The sequence below is a fragment of the Aspergillus neoniger genome (assembly GCF_003184625.1).
Source record: "Aspergillus neoniger CBS 115656 unplaced genomic scaffold BO87scaffold_16, whole genome shotgun sequence".
NCBI lineage: Eukaryota > Fungi > Ascomycota > Eurotiomycetes > Eurotiales > Aspergillaceae > Aspergillus > Aspergillus neoniger.
Genome location: NW_020291144.1, coordinates 494,467 through 510,150, shown reverse-complemented (window position 1 = coordinate 510,150; position 15,684 = coordinate 494,467). Strand labels below are relative to the sequence as shown.

The window sequence follows — 15,684 nt, the reverse complement described above, 5'->3', positions numbered from 1 at the left end:
GCATTTTTGTTCCACCTCCATCATTTTCGGGCTATTGAATCTCCCATAAAGAATAGACTCGGCGAGATCAAACAGATGCCTTTCCAATCGCGGAAGGCCTCCCGATACCGGAGATCGATACGCACTGACTGGAGTGATTTGCGATGGCGGCCAAGATATTAAGCAGCACTGCGGAGCAGGAATTTATTGCTGCAAGCCCATTGTCCTGCTGATCCATCATCGACAACTGTTATGGTTGCTGACGACCGGAAACGCTGAAGCAGTAGGTAGTAGGGTCAGAGTGAATAGACAGGGTGTGGGTAGTCAGCATTAGCATACAGCATGAAGAGGAGACTGAAACTCCTGATCAATGTTCAGCAGTGATGTGTCAAGAAAAGCACTCTAGATACTCATCAGATTACCGGACAGGCTTGCAGGCCCTAAATCTGATAATTTCCAGGCTCTTAGTGCCTCCTTCACGCTATCTTTGTCATCCGCAGAGTCTATGATCGAGCTCACTAGATTGCGCATCGTCTCTACCTTGGCTTCGAAGTCTTCAAGATGTACCCAGCCATCAGTGGGAATTCCAAGGGCGTCGAAAGAGCTCTCTGCGACCTTCCCAGCTCTTCTCTTCGGCAGCATGACTCGCAAGCTCATCGGCAGTAAATGCCACAGGGCAAGAAGACTGTGGCTGGCCAGTTAATCCCATCCATTCGCGCCATGTTCGAAGCATCATCTCTTGGAACAAAAACAAGCCATCGTCATCCCACGTGTACCCTGAAAAGTCGATGAGCTGCTGTCGCGTTAAAGCCTGAGGAAACGAAATAGCGGAGAAGACATCATTATCGATGTCGCGGAACCTAGAAATGTATAGTCTCTGGAGTTGTGTAAGCTGGTATCTTCGTAGATTGTCCTCTTTTTCTTCTGGCCTGAGGCCTGTGGCCGGGGGAAGATCGAAAAGCAAGGACCCTTGAAATCTCAGGAATTTCGGCATCCTGCATGCGTGGGAAATAGGAAGACTAGAACAGCCTTGCCAATCAATAATGCTGACAATCTGGTTATCCTTTACAAAGATATTCCCGAAGTGCAAATCGGCGTGCCAGAGTACGGATCGATTCTGACCTGGATCTGATGGTATCAAATGAGGCACCAGTTTCAGATATCTGTCCAGGAGTTCAATGTGACAGTCCGGGGACTCTTGGCTATCGGACTGTCTCAAGGGGTCTGCCGAATGGCGAGGATTTGCAAACCGGCTGATCCATTCTTTCTCTCGCCTGGCAATACCCATAGCGTATGCTTCGGATGACGACCCTGGTTTGTTTGGTCTCTTGTTAGTTCAGTCCCTGATCATGACTAGCGGTTTCGCTTACAAGGGCCTCTGAATGCGTCCATGAACCTCCTCTCCTCTTCCCAAAATCGCAGGTCGCAGCTGGGACCGATACAGAACTTATCGGCTCTTCCGGGAATAGTGATGCCCCCATCGATATCATCCTTGTAGAACAAGCTTCCATAGTGGCTGAAGTCTGCAGAGGCTACTGTAACCTGAATACTTGCCAACTGGGACACAATGTCCACCTTATCCGATATATCCATAGTGGGCCATTTTTTGCTCGCTCAATTCATTGCCAGGGGCTTTCTCCATGATGATATATTCGACTCCCACGGGCTGGTCTTTCTTGTTGCTCCACGCAAAAACTCGCGGAACGGGCAAACCAAGCTCGTTACGAAGAAAGTCGAGCGCGCTGCAACTTCACTGGCTGTAACGAATTGCTGAGAGACATAAGGATTAGGGACTTTAGCAATGACCTGGACGTCATTATCCATTGTTAATAGTAATGTTTTATTGTATGAGCCTTCAGGTAATTTTGTAAGGTTGACGCAGTGTTTCGCATCAACTGATCTGGCCGCTGCTTTTTTGAGTTCCTCGACATTGAACGGCTGGTAGCGTTTCCGAAGCTGGGCTGCTTCGTCCCATAGCCAGCGTCCAGAGGTATAAGAAAACAGAACATCGCCTGTATGTTGATCTGAGTGGGGTATATGTTGAGGATGGCGATGATCAGTAATAAGGCAAACACATTTACCTGCACAGACTTACCGGAAAGGGGAGGTTTGGAGGCCGTTGAGGGCGAAGTGGATAGGTACATGCGATGGAATCGGGGTAATGTCGACTTTATAACTCTTTTTAGAGCTCTCAGTGGCGCCGTCATAATGGCAAGAATAATCTAGATTATCAAGTTTCTTGGGTACGTAGCGGCTGCCTCGACAATTGCCCTGCAAGTGATGGATTATTGTTGTGACTTTGATGATTGATCTATTGCTTTCCCTCAGCCAACCGTTGCTTCCAAGCGGACACCAGCCACTGGGCCTCTTTTGGGGTGAGGCTGGATTTCGGAAGATCGTGTTTCCGGGAGGTGGATGATGAGAAAAAGGGAAGGCCAGGGAGTTGTATTGTATTACCAAAGAGAAGGGATAAAACCAATGTCAGAAAGTTCATATACATGTGCACGCAAGCTGTGTAACAGGCGGCACCTCACTGACAATAGCGGAGACAGCATGGATGACCCAAGGGACCCACTCAATGCTTGCCTTCTGAGACCTGAAGAGTTGCCGAGTTCGCTATCACTCGAACAGGTAGTTAGTCGAAGATTAAGTAACTCAGGACAGCCGTTTGGCTGAATAGTAAGTAGATAAGAAGATCAAGTAGTAATTTATAATTACGTTAGACTGATCTTCGTGCTCCCGCGGTAGCAAGTAAGTAGTGTTTCGTTTTCTATCCCGTGATTGCTGTAGCTGATAAGTACTATATACTGCTGATGTACTCCGCATTATGAAAGACCCTGGGACACAGTTGTCTATATGAAACCTTGTATAATCCCGCTGCTCACCGTTTATTTTAACATTGTAGGCGTCCTTTTATGCTGATAGAGAGTTCTCTGCGTAGCTTTATGCATTATTGTTTATCCGATACACACTAAGTTTTTGAAACATACAACATGACTCCTTCATCCGATAATCTTGAGTCCTCCCTTGGTCTTTCCATGCTTTTTGACGCCATCATGCTTGACCTTACCACTGCCGGAGCCACCACCCGAACCGCCGCCACCACCATGCTTCTTCCCATTTTTCGTGTTGGACACGGGACGGACCTCCGTGGTGGCTCGTCGGAGCAGAACCGGATGCGAGCCAATGTACTTGCCCTGCATCTCTCTCGCGGCCTTGAAATAGTCGTCGCCGTCGCTGAAGCTGACGAATCCGTAACCTTTACTCTTCTGGGTACGTTTGTCGCGGATTACTCGGGCTTTTTGAACGGAGGTGTACTTGGAGAATGCCTTGAGTAGCGAATCGTCCGTGACTTCACCAGCCAGGTTGCCTACAAACAAGCGAAAGTGTGCGGGATCCCACTCGAGGAGGGTCGAATCGGACCAGGTCTGACCACCTCCGGCACGGACCACAGTCTTCGGTGCAGGCTCCGGGTTACCCACGGTGGGTGCTGGCGTGTTAGCCGCTGTATTGGAACCGGACGGGGTGTTGGCACCAGACGCGGGACCAGCAACACCCGGGTTAACACCCGGGCGACCGGGAACCTTGCCGGCTACGGGCATCTCCTCCTTGTTTACGTAGGCACTCTGCCACTGTGCAATCTGGGCTTCCGTTTCAGGGTCCAGCCCCGATTCATTCCGGCCAAAGTTCCTCCCACGCATGCCATAGGCGCCTGACTGATCGCCCCCTGCTGGCGTGAAGGGGTTCTGAATTCGAGGTACAGACGGACCGTATGTGTTATCATTGTACTGGGCGGCCCCGTAGTAAGAAGGGCCGCTTTGATATGACGCTTGCGCCTGAGGGTAGTAGCCACCGTAACTGCCCGTGGTCGGTGTCGAATATCCACTAGATGTAGTGGGCGGAGCGGACACGACGGGGCTGCTGGTACGGTAAGATTGACTCGAAGCTACCGAGCGAGGCTGGAATGCTGTGATGGCGCTGTAGCCCGGTCGAGACCCGTTTCCGCCATAGCTGCTGTTTGCGCCTGACGGTGCCGCCGAATATGCAGGTTGAAAGGTAGATGGTGAGGCAGCGCTTGCTGTTGCCGGTGGCCGCGGAGGGAGAGATGACGGAGCTTGTCTGAGACCTGGAGGTGGCGGAAAGGACATGATGAACGGAGAGTCCGATATATAGTATAGAGAGAAAGGTGGTGGATGATGTGATGCGCCGTGTGCAAACTAGCAGCAGACACGTACCTTCAGGGTTTGACTGACGCAGCAGTCATACGCCAGACGTCACGCCTGAAAAAGGTTCCGAATCTTGATGGAAGAAAGGACTGGTGACGAGCCTTTCTAGATCTTTCCTTGCACTAGTACAGAGACAGGTGAGTAGACAGGAGGAGAAGTGGTGGTGGAATATCTAACAATTCCTTGCTGTAAAGTGTGAAGAGGCGACGGCGGTGCTGATAGTCAGATGGGTAGTGTATCGAGTGATTGCGAACCGTGTGCTGTTGGAAGGCTCGGGTTGGCAAGTTTGGTGGCCCAGATGACGGATGAAGTCCAGCGCGGCAGGAGAGAAAAGACCGCATGAATGGTTTTTCTCGCCTCCCGTTCGATGCAAACCGGTCCAAGCCACGTGATTTGAGCCATAAAGATCACGTGATAAAATAGCTGGCCGGCCAGGCTGACCTTCTGAGTCAGCCAGCCAAGCACAACTTTGAGCCCCCAACGGATTTCCCACATGTGATGCAACCCCCACCCTAAGCCCCTTTGGGAAATGCAGTAGCCGACCGCTGGGGGGGAGGATCGTCCCTATAGGAGGGCATCGTGCCAATTCCATCACGAGAGGAGAAAAGACCAGTGCGGGATGAAGATAAGAAGTCCCCGGAAATAGCGGCCAGTTTCTCCGGCTTATGGATTTTCTCCTCCGCGGGGGTCTAGATACCCAACAATTTCCGATGGCTGGGATACCGAAGGGCCATCGAAAAGCAGAACATACTATGACAATTGACAGACTACATACAGGAGGAAGTCCGATGCCGTACCCGATAGATAGGCATTATTGATACACTGGAATGAGGTGATGGAGGAACCACTGTCTGAACCAACAGTAACAGTGAATTACTGTTCGTAGTTAGACAAGATGGGGAAGAGTGGAGGGGAGACCGATTTATCCGCCTCCGAAGGTGCTTCACCGAACGTGTTCTGGGAAGTCTGGGAATTTCGGTCCCTTTTTTGACTGTTGCTGGGCCGATGTAGGAATTAGGAAGCGCGGGCTTTTTTACCTGCGTTACGGGCGTATTTTGCTGCGGCCGGCAAGTGCCCCTCCATGCCCCGCCATGTTTGAAGCTCCTGGCAACACCGTCATCTCCGAACATGTCATCCCCAGGGAATCAATTGGCGATTGGAGTTGAGGAATGTAGTGTCTGTCATCAATAAGGAATTGATGAAACTGAAATCTTCAATCTGGAAGAAAGAATAATGTAGAGGTCGTATTTTACGAGGATGACAGTGAAAATGGTGGGGGGATTTTTATAGCAGTAGATGGTAGTAGTAGTATGTATGCATGCTTGTTGTATTACCCAAACCAAAATTAAATATCAAAGAAAGAACAGCCATCACTGTACATATTAGATACTCCTTACTATAGTTACTCACATAACAATTATTACTCACCAACCATCTATCCGCGGGCTTCCATGTATGTTCCGGTACCAAACTCCCTCTCCCACCGGTGTACTGACTTAACTACTACTAAGTCTTGTTCACCGGAGGACTCTGCTCCTCTCTTGCTCAGGTGCTGCCCCGCCCTCCGTCCCACCATGACGGAAGAGCTGCTCCGTAAGCCGTCCAGTTGCAGCGAATCCTGCTCTGACATCTTCGAACGCCTTCTCCCTTTCGCTCGCTTCTCTTCCTCTTCCTCTCTTTCCCTTTCTTCCCCTCCAAACTAAAACCTTCCTCCTTTTCTCCATCTTCCTCTAGGCAGTTAGTTCTTCCTGACTGTACATATATCCACCACCTCCCCCTCTCCTCTACTTTTCCACTTCTTCCCATATCTCCATCTCCAGAGTCTCATACCCCCCACTATTTCATCATGGCTGACCAAGCTGTGTAAGTACCCTGCGGTTACCATTGTTCTCTCTTCCTTTCCCCTATCCCCTTCCAAGCCTACATGTCCCTCAATCATCTGCTTTCCCCCACAGCTTGGTCCCCCTCCGACCCATCAATGCATGAGCCGGGAGAGATCCAGCTGTTCGTGAGTCAGCTGGAGAATGAAAAGACTGCTTCATATGGCTTCCAGGATCCATCTTCCATTGTTTAGTGGTGATGGTGCAATGGACCGCCAGCTTCGTGGGGTTTGCGTCTCGACGTCATAGTAGCGTTAGAGGCAACGCAGCTTCACTCGTCACCCCCCAATTGTCACATTTCTGCCCAGCTATTGACAGAGGATTTGGCAACTGACTTTAGCGCCCGTCTCGCCGGCATCAATGTCGGCGCTCCGGCGCGTCCTTTGCCTAGTGCTGATTTCGGTCTCATCGGTCTGGCCGTTATGGGTCAGAACCTGATCCTTAACGCTGCTGACCACGGCTTCACTGTTTGCGCCTACAACCGCACAACCTCCAAGGTTGACCGCTTCCTTGAGAATGAGGCCAAGGGTAAGCTCGCTCTGCCAGGATGCATCTCGGCCCTCGGATCGACTAACATTTCGGATCATCAGGCAAGCCCATCGTCGGTGCTCACTCCGTTGAGGAGTTCTGCGCCAAGCTGAAGCGCCCCCGTCGTATCATGCTCCTGGTCATGGCCGGAAAGCCCGTTGACCAGTTCATCGAGTCTCTCCTGCCCCACCTTGAGAAGGGTGATATCATCATCGACGGTGGTAACTCCCACTTCCCCGACAGCAACCGCCGTACCAAGTATCTCGCCGAGAAGGGCATCCGCTTCGTCGGCAGCGGTGTCTCCGGTGGTGAGGAGGGTGCCCGTTACGGCCCCTCCCTCATGCCCGGTGGTAACGAGGAGGCCTGGCCCTACATCAAGGACGTCTTCCAGAGCATCTCCGCCAAGAGCGACGGCGAGGCCTGCTGCGACTGGGTTGGTGACGAGGGCGCTGGTCACTTCGTCAAGATGGTCCACAACGGTATTGAGTACGGTGACATGCAGCTGATCTGCGAGGTAAACTTGAGACCATACAACAATTGGATATAAGTGTATGGCAACTGACTCATATGTTATAGGCCTACGACATCCTCAAGCGTGGTCTTGGTCTCCCCGCCAAGGAGATCGCCGATGTGTTCGCCAAGTGGAACAAGGGTGTTTTGGACTCTTTCCTCATCGAGATCACCCGTGACGTCCTTTACTTCAACGACAACGATGGTACTCCCCTCGTTGAGAAGATCCTCGACAAGGCTGGTCAGAAGGGTACCGGCAAGTGGACCGCCATCAACGCCCTCGACCTTGGCATGCCCGTCACTCTGATCGGCGAGGCTGTCTTCTCTCGCTGCCTGTCCGCCCTCAAGGACGAGCGTATCCGTGCCAGCAGCCTTCTCGACGGCCCTACCCCCGAATTCACCGGTGACAAGCAGGCTTTCATCGATGACCTCGAGCAGGCCCTGTACGCCTCCAAGATCATCTCCTACGCCCAGGGCTTCATGCTCATCCAGGAGGTAAGTCTGGTCCAGAGTATGGCTACCCCTTTTTCGGCTACTGACCGGTTACTATAGGCTGCTCGTGAGTACGGCTGGAAGCTGAACAAGCCCTCCATTGCCCTCATGTGGCGTGGTGGTTGCATCATCCGCTCCGTCTTCCTCAAGGACATCACCAACGCTTACCGCAACAACCCCGACCTTGAGAACCTCCTGTTCGACGAGTTCTTCAACACCGCCATCAAGAAGGCCCAGAGCGGCTGGAGAAACGTTGTTAGCAAGGGTGCTCTCTGGGGTATCCCCACCCCCGCTTTCAGCACTGCCCTCAGCTTCTACGACGGCTACCGCACCCGCGACCTCCCCGCCAACCTGCTGCAGGCCCAGCGTGACTACTTCGGTGCCCACACCTTCCGCATCAAGCCCGAGCACGCCAGCGAGACCTACCCCGAGGGCAAGGACATCCACGTCAACTGGACTGGACGCGGTGGTAACGTGTCTGCGTCCACCTACATTGCCTAAACGAAAATGCGATGTAAAACGCTGGACGTGGAGCCTCGCACTGGTCTAGCATGGGAACAGGCTGGGCTAGAAACAGGAGAGTTAACTAGTCGGGCTCCCCTGAGCACATAAACAAGAATGATGACGATCAAAACGACCAGCAAAACAGGAAATGAATTTCTATTATATTTTCATTAACATGTATCTAGATGTTTATTTTCTTTTTCTTTTTCTTTTTTTGAGGGGAAAAACGTATGGAATGAAATAGTCTTACGTTTCTTTTCACAAGTCCTCCATACTGTAGTATAATAGTAGATTGAACATTAATAAGTAGTGGCACGAATAAAGGACGTAATTTAGAAGGGACAGAATAAGTGTTTTTGAGACTGGTGAAAGAGCAGCCAACTGGTGATTGCCGGAGGTGCTGTCCGCCCTGGACTAAACCGGATTGGGCGACGGGAAGGTCGTGACTCCCTTTCGGCGGCCATCGTGTCAATCCAATGGTGCACAATCACACCACCATTCTGCCCAACTGCATGCCAGGACGCTGAGGAGCTTTCCCTCCCGGGCTGGTTGTACTTTATTGGCGTCGTATTCACTTCTGTGTTTGTTGTTTTACTGGATATTTTATGTCTTTACTTTTTGTCGTTCCTTTACCCAACTACGACTAAGCTGCGGTTCCCGCCCGTCCCACTTTTGCTTGCTCCGCGCCCGAGTGCCATCGTCATTGTTGGTAACGACCGTGGCTTCCACCGAGCCTGGAATCCCATTCCGATCGATCATTTCGACCTGCGCTTGACCTGAATAGCCCTCACCGTGAGCAATCGTGTGTTTGGGGCATTTTCGACTCACTCCGCCTTTGTTCCTCTTCAGAGACAGTCCAGCCACTGCCTGACTGTGGAGCCTGTCCTGTCCTGCACTGCTCTTGGTGGGATAGTTCAACTGTCTCCTGCCCGAGCATATGGCAGATAACAAGCGCCACAGCGTGGGAGCAAGAACATCTGCACAGGGATCGTCTGGCGCAACTGCAGGCCAGGGAATGGCTGGTGCCATGGTGCCTTTGGAGGTGGCATTGAGCCGTGCAATTGGCGCACGGTAAGCCTCGACCTATCATAGCACTGTTGAGCAGAGTTCCGTCTGTCCAGCAAGTGCTAGCACCTGCATCCTATTGGCAGAAAGCCTCTGGATGAATGTATAGAGACCTCAAGTTCATGCTAATGTTCTGTTTTGTACAGTGTTCGTATCAGTACATCTCCGGTCGCCTCCACCATTGAGGGGACTCTGTTCACAGCCTGTCCGATCACGAATCTCGTTGCCATCAATACTGCCGAAGAAGGCAAGTCACAGACCGGCGATTACCACGTCATCCCGGTGTCGCGCATACAATCCTTCCAAGTTCTCTCTTTGTCTCCGTCCAACACCGATGGGGCTTCTTTCTCTGATGCTGTACCGTCTTTGCACGCACTTGATATTCGCGCTCTGAAGGCGCGGGAGGCCGCTGCTGTCGGCAAGCTGCAGGAAGGTGAAGCACGTCGAGGCAAGGGAGTCACCAAGGAGGCACAGGATCTCTTTGACGCATTCAGTCGCACAATGCCGGCCCGGTGGGATGGAACCAAGATCATCGTAGCCGATGCCGTCTCCATTGCGGCTCCTTACCGCCCCGACGACTGCCGGCCGCTTGTGGCGGGTGACACGGCTGCTCTTGCCCGAGTACGCATGGTGGTAAGTTGGCCGTATACCACAATACAGGATACATCTGACAGTTGGATAGCTCGAGATGGAGCGTAAGAAGATTGAACTGCGCAACGCGAGTGCAACTATTGGTAAGCCTAACACCATTCGTTTGGGACGGACCCGCTTGTATGAAGAATGGCGACTAACAATCTGATTCTAGGAGCTGGTGCTGCTGGACAACGTAAAGGGGGCTGAATACGACTTCCTATATTTTATTACCCATCTGAAAGGCTCCATTTTGCCTCTTAGGTGCAGTGCCGGGGATGATTTGCGTGGGATCCATTTATCCATGAACGCAATTTAGCGAATGATAAACCGGAGAATACGAGTTCTCCCTGATTGTCAATTATACACGGAAAGGATTGCGCGAGGGGCCATGGTCGACGGTCCTCTAAGCAGGCGCAGACATGGACAAGGGCGGCATGGCTTATACAGAAGCGGACTTATACTTGACCGATGCTTGGTGCAGCGGACAAGCTTTCTGTCCTGGAAACCAGCGCATCATATAGGTCGGGAATGGAGCCTTGCCTTCTGGCATGTTCTTTAGATTTATTTCCATTAGATACAGGGGCGGCATGAATATGAGACCTATCTGACCTATTTATCTTCATTGACTGAATGACTACTGTATTTATCAGTTGTGCCATCAAGCAGCACACAGGACATAAAGTGTTGTTCCCATCAAGTATCACCGTCTCCATACAGTAACAACAATCTACACACTATCTCCGTCTCGATAATCTTTTCAAAAGAAATAGAATCCGATAAGACCATTGAACAAATGGAGTCAAAATTGAGTTCCCTTTCTCCGAAAAAGCAACGACTGATTATTTGTTGCTTGATGTGCAAGTTGCATATTGATGGGAGATTACTTATGTCGGGAATACAATAAGCAGTTCTTTTCAGCTGAGGCTTACCTTTGGTACTATTGAACTACTAGGTGATTAGATTGCGGAAGACATGATATTGCTTTTTGCTGGGATGTGGGGGTGAGCATATAGTGCGTGTGCTGAGTGGGTTGATTAGATTGTGCTTGACGGTCATGCGCTTGGGTTAACCTTACCAGGCTTATCTAGTATATATTTAATGGTCTATGTGTAGTGGTGCAGGTAGACTGCTAGCTGCAGTGGGTAATGGATTGGGTGGATAGTATATCAGAGATAACACACACACTTTCTCTCTATCAATTATAACAAACACAGCATAAGAATCCTCCAGTAGAAATCCCTACTATATTCCGAGCAACAAAAGTAGCCAAACAACTAGTAGTAGTACTTATCACATACTAACCATTCAATTGCACCAATTCCTATACTGAATCTCTGTAACTACTCAACCCCTTCTTCCACCAACAAAAAATAATAATATTTATCAACTACCAATTATTATAAACCCCCTTCCCCCTCCTACAAGCACTCGGACAAGGCGCCAAAGCCCGTCCACTCCCCTTACATCTCCCACACTTATGCCACAGATTCTTCACCCAGCTGCCCGCACCCCTGCAACTCGGACATGTTACTCTTCGAGCGAAGAATGTCCCCGTGTTCACGACCGTCGTGCCCCCGCATCGATCGCAGACCGTGCGTGTCGATTTCCACCATCCGCCGGATCCTTGGCAGTTCGCGCAGGTCGTTGTGATTGCGCCGGGGTTGGCGCACGTGGGGCATTTGCGGGGCATTGTTGTTGTCTGTCTGGAGATGTGTGGGTGTTGGGGAGGTGGATGTGGTAGAGGGAGGTAGCTGGTTTGGTTGGGATGAGGGTGTTAGTTGCAGTATACTGGTTATTAGGGCTGGGTGGGTTGTGGGTATGTAAAAGGGGAGGGTACAGTTTGATATGTTGTGACTGTGGATGATGTTGGGTGTATAGGAGGTTCAGATGGGGAATAGACTCTGCTTAGTATCTATGCCTTGACAAGAAAAGGGATTATCGATGCTGTATTCTACTTAGATTTGAATTGCTAGTTATACTATTTATTGACCTTGCGGCTCTGGTTATCTCATAATGCTATAACTGCATATACTAATAGACAAGAAATCGACCCCAAGATCAGTAACATAAGTATAAAAGTATTAACTATACTACTTCTAGTCCAGAACCATGCTATACCACTCAGCTACCTAGTTGGTACAGTGTAAATATGCATAAAAGTTATCTTAAGCTTGAAAGCCAAGACACCACTTTATAAAGTACTTTAATTTCTCAGGCCAGGAATGGCTCGGACCGAAACCCAAGAAAAAGCCCTTTGGTTCTAGCCAGTGGCATACTCCCACATATCTTACCTGCATGGACCACGTATCTGTCACGAGGTGAAGTTGATCCTTCGGCGTGATGAATTTGGTTCATGGTTTGTTGGAACCGCTTGTAGCGCATCTGCCTCGCGTGGGGTAGATTGCAGGCAGTGAGTGGTATATAGAGTGGTTTTATGGGTTGGGTATTAGGAGGTCATTTGAAGGGAGGGAATTATGGTAGTGCAGTGTGGTAATGGTTCGTGGTCCGCTGAGGACGGGTATTAAGGTGTATTGTATGGGAATTCTGAGAAGTAATAATTTCAGTAGACTTGAGAGAAGAGCATGGAGATGCTAAAATGCTGAGTCGCTATTGCTTTGATGGTTGTTGATGTGGCATATGTACATTGCCTGTAGTATTTCACTGCGGGGATTCTAAGATCTAGATACTGCAAAAATAACATTAGACTTAGAACTCGTAAGTTAATTTAATTGTCAACCCTATCATTTCTTGTCATATCGAACCCCTTGAGACGAAACAAGAAATCTCCAGTGGTAAGAGAGTGAGAGGGGTACAAATGTTATAATTATCTCGATATCTAACATAACCTTTTCCACAGAATCATTTGACGTCCCACATGCACGTGGGAGATTGTGAAAGGTTCCACGAACATGTTCGCTCTTCCAGGAAAATGTCGAGTTGCACTTGTTCTTAGTTCTAAGAATATGATCATGTTGGATCCAGTTGGTCAACGTAGATACTTTTGTGAATGGACAGGGAACTGGAAATGATCTTGAGTATATGAGCAAGTGTACTCATATTAATTAGTGTTTATTCTCTATCTCATGGTTTCGATCTATACCTCAATTGTGTTCCTAGCCCATGGGTTCGTGGTAGATAGATAGGTCTATATTCTGGGAATGCGGGTTATTATGCTTATACTATCCTTGCTTGTACTATTCTTACGTTTCAGCTAATGCTCTATTCCTGATTTCTCGAAATATTTTGATCAGAAGAGGCACTTTTTGTGTCTGTATGACTTTTGAAGCTTAAGGCAGGCTTTCACTTGGGGTCTGGAAAGTATCCACGCAGTGGAGTGTATAGATTTACATAGTAGTGTAGATACTCAAGATAGAAGGATATACCCCTAGAATCAGAGAGCGAAAGTATGTAAATCGGATGCCACTATAATTACAAATTCAAGGAATTGGAGTATTCGCATATTGGACTGTTAATATTGATAACAGTGTCTTTCTACTAAAATAGAGGATAGAATAAGGCAGTATTTCTACCCAAACTAAAATGCGATCAAAGACAACATGCAACTATTATTGTTTTTGTATGCCCTCTAAGTGATAGCTTGTTGTCATCGACTGATGATGCCAAGTTGTATACGTCCAGTGCGTGCTCCAGAGGGATCAGTGGGTGCGCAGGAGAGCTGAACGGGATGGGACAAAAAGACTTCAGTAATGTCGCTACTATTATTTTCTCCGGAGAAATAATATCAGCCGCGGCTTATCTACTAGCCCCATGAGAGCAAAACTAAACTTTCAGAGATGTTGAAGCGTGGCTGACTGACAGACAGACAGACAGAATTTCAATAAACTACTGTGTAGTAGATAACTTAGTAGCTCGAACTATTGATTGCATTGCGGGAGGAAAGTAGTGTGATGAGTAACAATGACTTAGTCTGTGCTTACTGCAGCTGTTCAGCCCTCACATAACTACTAGTATGGAAAAAGGTTCAGGCAAGGCAAGGGAGTGTTGTAGAAAAAGAAAAAAGGCAAAAGCCACAATGGAATTCTCCGAGCCGCTTGGACCCATTGTACTTTGATGTACAGTAAAGTAGTCTAGTAGTAGAGACTCCGTGCATACTCTAGCACAACAGCATAAGCAAAGAAAAGAAAAAGAAAAAGGGTACGGAAAAGAAGTGAGTGAGTGAGTGAGTGCATTCCGGGTTCCCTGCAGCTCCCGCCCCTCTTCTTGCACCAGAATCGGGATCATCAGTGGATCATCAGATGCAGGTTTAGCATCATGCAGATTGGGCTATTGTATGAACTATGGGATTAGCTAACGCGGGTGCAGGGCTGCATGAGATTGATAGTTTTGTGTGTGTTTGTTCTGTCGATGAGAATCATTTTAGGGCATGGTCTGGTCTACTGTGGGATGTGTTGGTGAAGTCTGCATGGCATAAGTGTGATGACATGATTTGATGGGTGGTGGCGATTGAGACATGGCGAAAAGGAAGGAAATAATGATGACTCAATGAGTTGAGGAAGTGGATACAAGGGACAGAAGATCATTCTTCAAAAAGATGATCGGTGTTGGGGCCACCCCGCATTATTGATGGAGATGATGGGATGGGATCAGCATACTTTGTGCTTTGAAAGTAGTCTAGCTCTCTCTCTCTCTCTCTCTCGCTGCTGGAGCGTGACCCAAATGAGGACGCACCTGCTCTGCCCAGCTTCTGGGCAATGAATGGGGCATTGAGGGGGGAACAATGGCATACCTCACTAGCCATATGCACCTCAACCCATAAAATCCTATCTATCCAGTCTAGATACCTTGGCTGGGGTGACTTCTATCGGAAAGACGGCCGTCTTGTTCCTGCCGAGGGGGAGATAAAAGGGAAAAAAGGACCAGAAGCGGCCGTGGATTATTGCATTGGGCGGCACCCAATCAGCCCAGCGATGGGGTCGTGTTTAAAGTTGGATCCAAGGAAGCTCCGAGTCGATTCAGGTCTAACCGCCAAGAGTCGGTGTGAATAATCTATTAGTTGTGATCATGAGAGACGGCACGAAGCGCCGTTTTTCTTCTTTTTTTTTTTTTTCTTACGGTCGGAAATAGTTGTCGACCAGTGTAGACATCAGTAACCTAGTAGTTGAGGTGGTGGATGTTTCACTACATGTCTACTGTTACTTACTAAATAGTACTCTGACTTGCCAACAACCATCGGCTATCCGCGGGTTGCTGCTGCTGCTGCTGCTGCTGCTGCCTGATCGCGTGAGGAGATGCTGGTTTGATCCCTCTCTTTCTTGCTACCCGTAGGAGGGAATTGATGATGTTGTAGTTCTTGTTCAACCCTCATATCTTCTCCGTATCAGTTGATCGATCGATCTATTGTCTCCACGAGTGATGAAGCTGAAAAGCTCCAGTCGATCGCCAGCCATGGATGATGATCGAGTTAGTCAAGTAAACTCCAAGGGAAGCAATTAATGCTGACCCCGGATCGGCCGGAAGGGACCAAAGACCCGAAGGAATCTAGAAAACGAGGATCCCCGCTCCGAATCTGGGAAGGTTGGCTGGTGACTTGTCGAGCTGAGCAGAACATCCAGCATCATTTGACAATGTTAGTAGGAGTACTCCGTGGTAGTAGTACACAATTCTTTGACCAGACCAGCATTATTTCAATAGGGGCCAAAACAAGACAAGAAGATGAAAAACAAAGGGCCCTTGGTTGAGTCTTCTTTTTGAGACGCGGATGGATGGTGGATCCTTGTGCCTGGCCTTTTTCGGACGGTCCTTCTTTTCTGTCATTATTTCATGATTATTAACCTTCAGCACCAGGTGATGCTCGTATCCCTAATCGACCAGGGGGAGAGGATTAACTAACTAACTACCTACTAACT

At 49.1% G+C, this 15,684-nt stretch overlaps 5 protein-coding genes across 5 annotated transcripts; 2 read left to right on the top strand and 3 right to left on the bottom strand.

Annotated features, from left to right (window-relative positions):
* Positions 1–381: 381 nt before the first annotated feature.
* Positions 382–2,186, bottom strand: BO87DRAFT_397069 (phosphotransferase enzyme family protein; the record flags this gene model as incomplete). The annotated part of the gene is made up of 6 exons (XM_025625281.1): positions 382–533; positions 595–1,290; positions 1,350–1,554; positions 1,637–1,696; positions 1,729–2,003; positions 2,075–2,186. The coding sequence occupies 6 exons, from the start codon at positions 2,184–2,186 to the stop codon at positions 382–384; spliced, it is 1,500 nt and encodes a 499-aa protein (XP_025479785.1).
* A 714-nt stretch (positions 2,187–2,900) lies between these two features.
* Positions 2,901–4,406, bottom strand: BO87DRAFT_359127 (RNP domain protein). The gene is made up of 2 exons (XM_025621502.1): positions 4,383–4,406; positions 2,901–4,327 (listed from the first exon to the last, which is right to left on the bottom strand). The coding sequence occupies exon 2, from the start codon at positions 4,125–4,127 to the stop codon at positions 2,982–2,984; it is 1,146 nt and encodes a 381-aa protein (XP_025479784.1). The 5' UTR covers positions 4,128–4,327; positions 4,383–4,406; the 3' UTR covers positions 2,901–2,981.
* Positions 4,407–5,797: 1,391 nt separating this feature from the next.
* Positions 5,798–8,264, top strand: BO87DRAFT_376671 (NADP(+)-dependent, decarboxylating phosphogluconate dehydrogenase). The gene is made up of 5 exons (XM_025623351.1): positions 5,798–6,068; positions 6,477–6,613; positions 6,676–7,127; positions 7,190–7,618; positions 7,676–8,264. Exons 1-5 carry the CDS (start codon positions 6,052–6,054, stop codon positions 8,114–8,116), a joined length of 1,476 nt encoding a protein of 491 aa, XP_025479783.1. The 5' UTR covers positions 5,798–6,051; the 3' UTR covers positions 8,117–8,264.
* Positions 8,265–8,617: 353 nt separating this feature from the next.
* Positions 8,618–10,433, top strand: BO87DRAFT_376669 (anticodon-binding domain-containing protein). Its single transcript, XM_025623350.1, has 4 exons — positions 8,618–9,190; positions 9,331–9,817; positions 9,867–9,918; positions 9,990–10,433. The coding sequence occupies exons 1-4, from the start codon at positions 9,057–9,059 to the stop codon at positions 10,022–10,024; spliced, it is 708 nt and encodes a 235-aa protein (XP_025479782.1). The 5' UTR covers positions 8,618–9,056; the 3' UTR covers positions 10,025–10,433.
* A 726-nt stretch (positions 10,434–11,159) lies between these two features.
* BO87DRAFT_56296 (uncharacterized protein) lies at positions 11,160–11,741 on the bottom strand. Its single transcript, XM_025629382.1, has 2 exons — positions 11,655–11,741; positions 11,160–11,568 (listed from the first exon to the last, which is right to left on the bottom strand). The coding sequence occupies exon 2, from the start codon at positions 11,505–11,507 to the stop codon at positions 11,205–11,207; it is 303 nt and encodes a 100-aa protein (XP_025479781.1). The 5' UTR covers positions 11,508–11,568; positions 11,655–11,741; the 3' UTR covers positions 11,160–11,204.
* Positions 11,742–15,684: the final 3,943 nt, after the last annotated feature.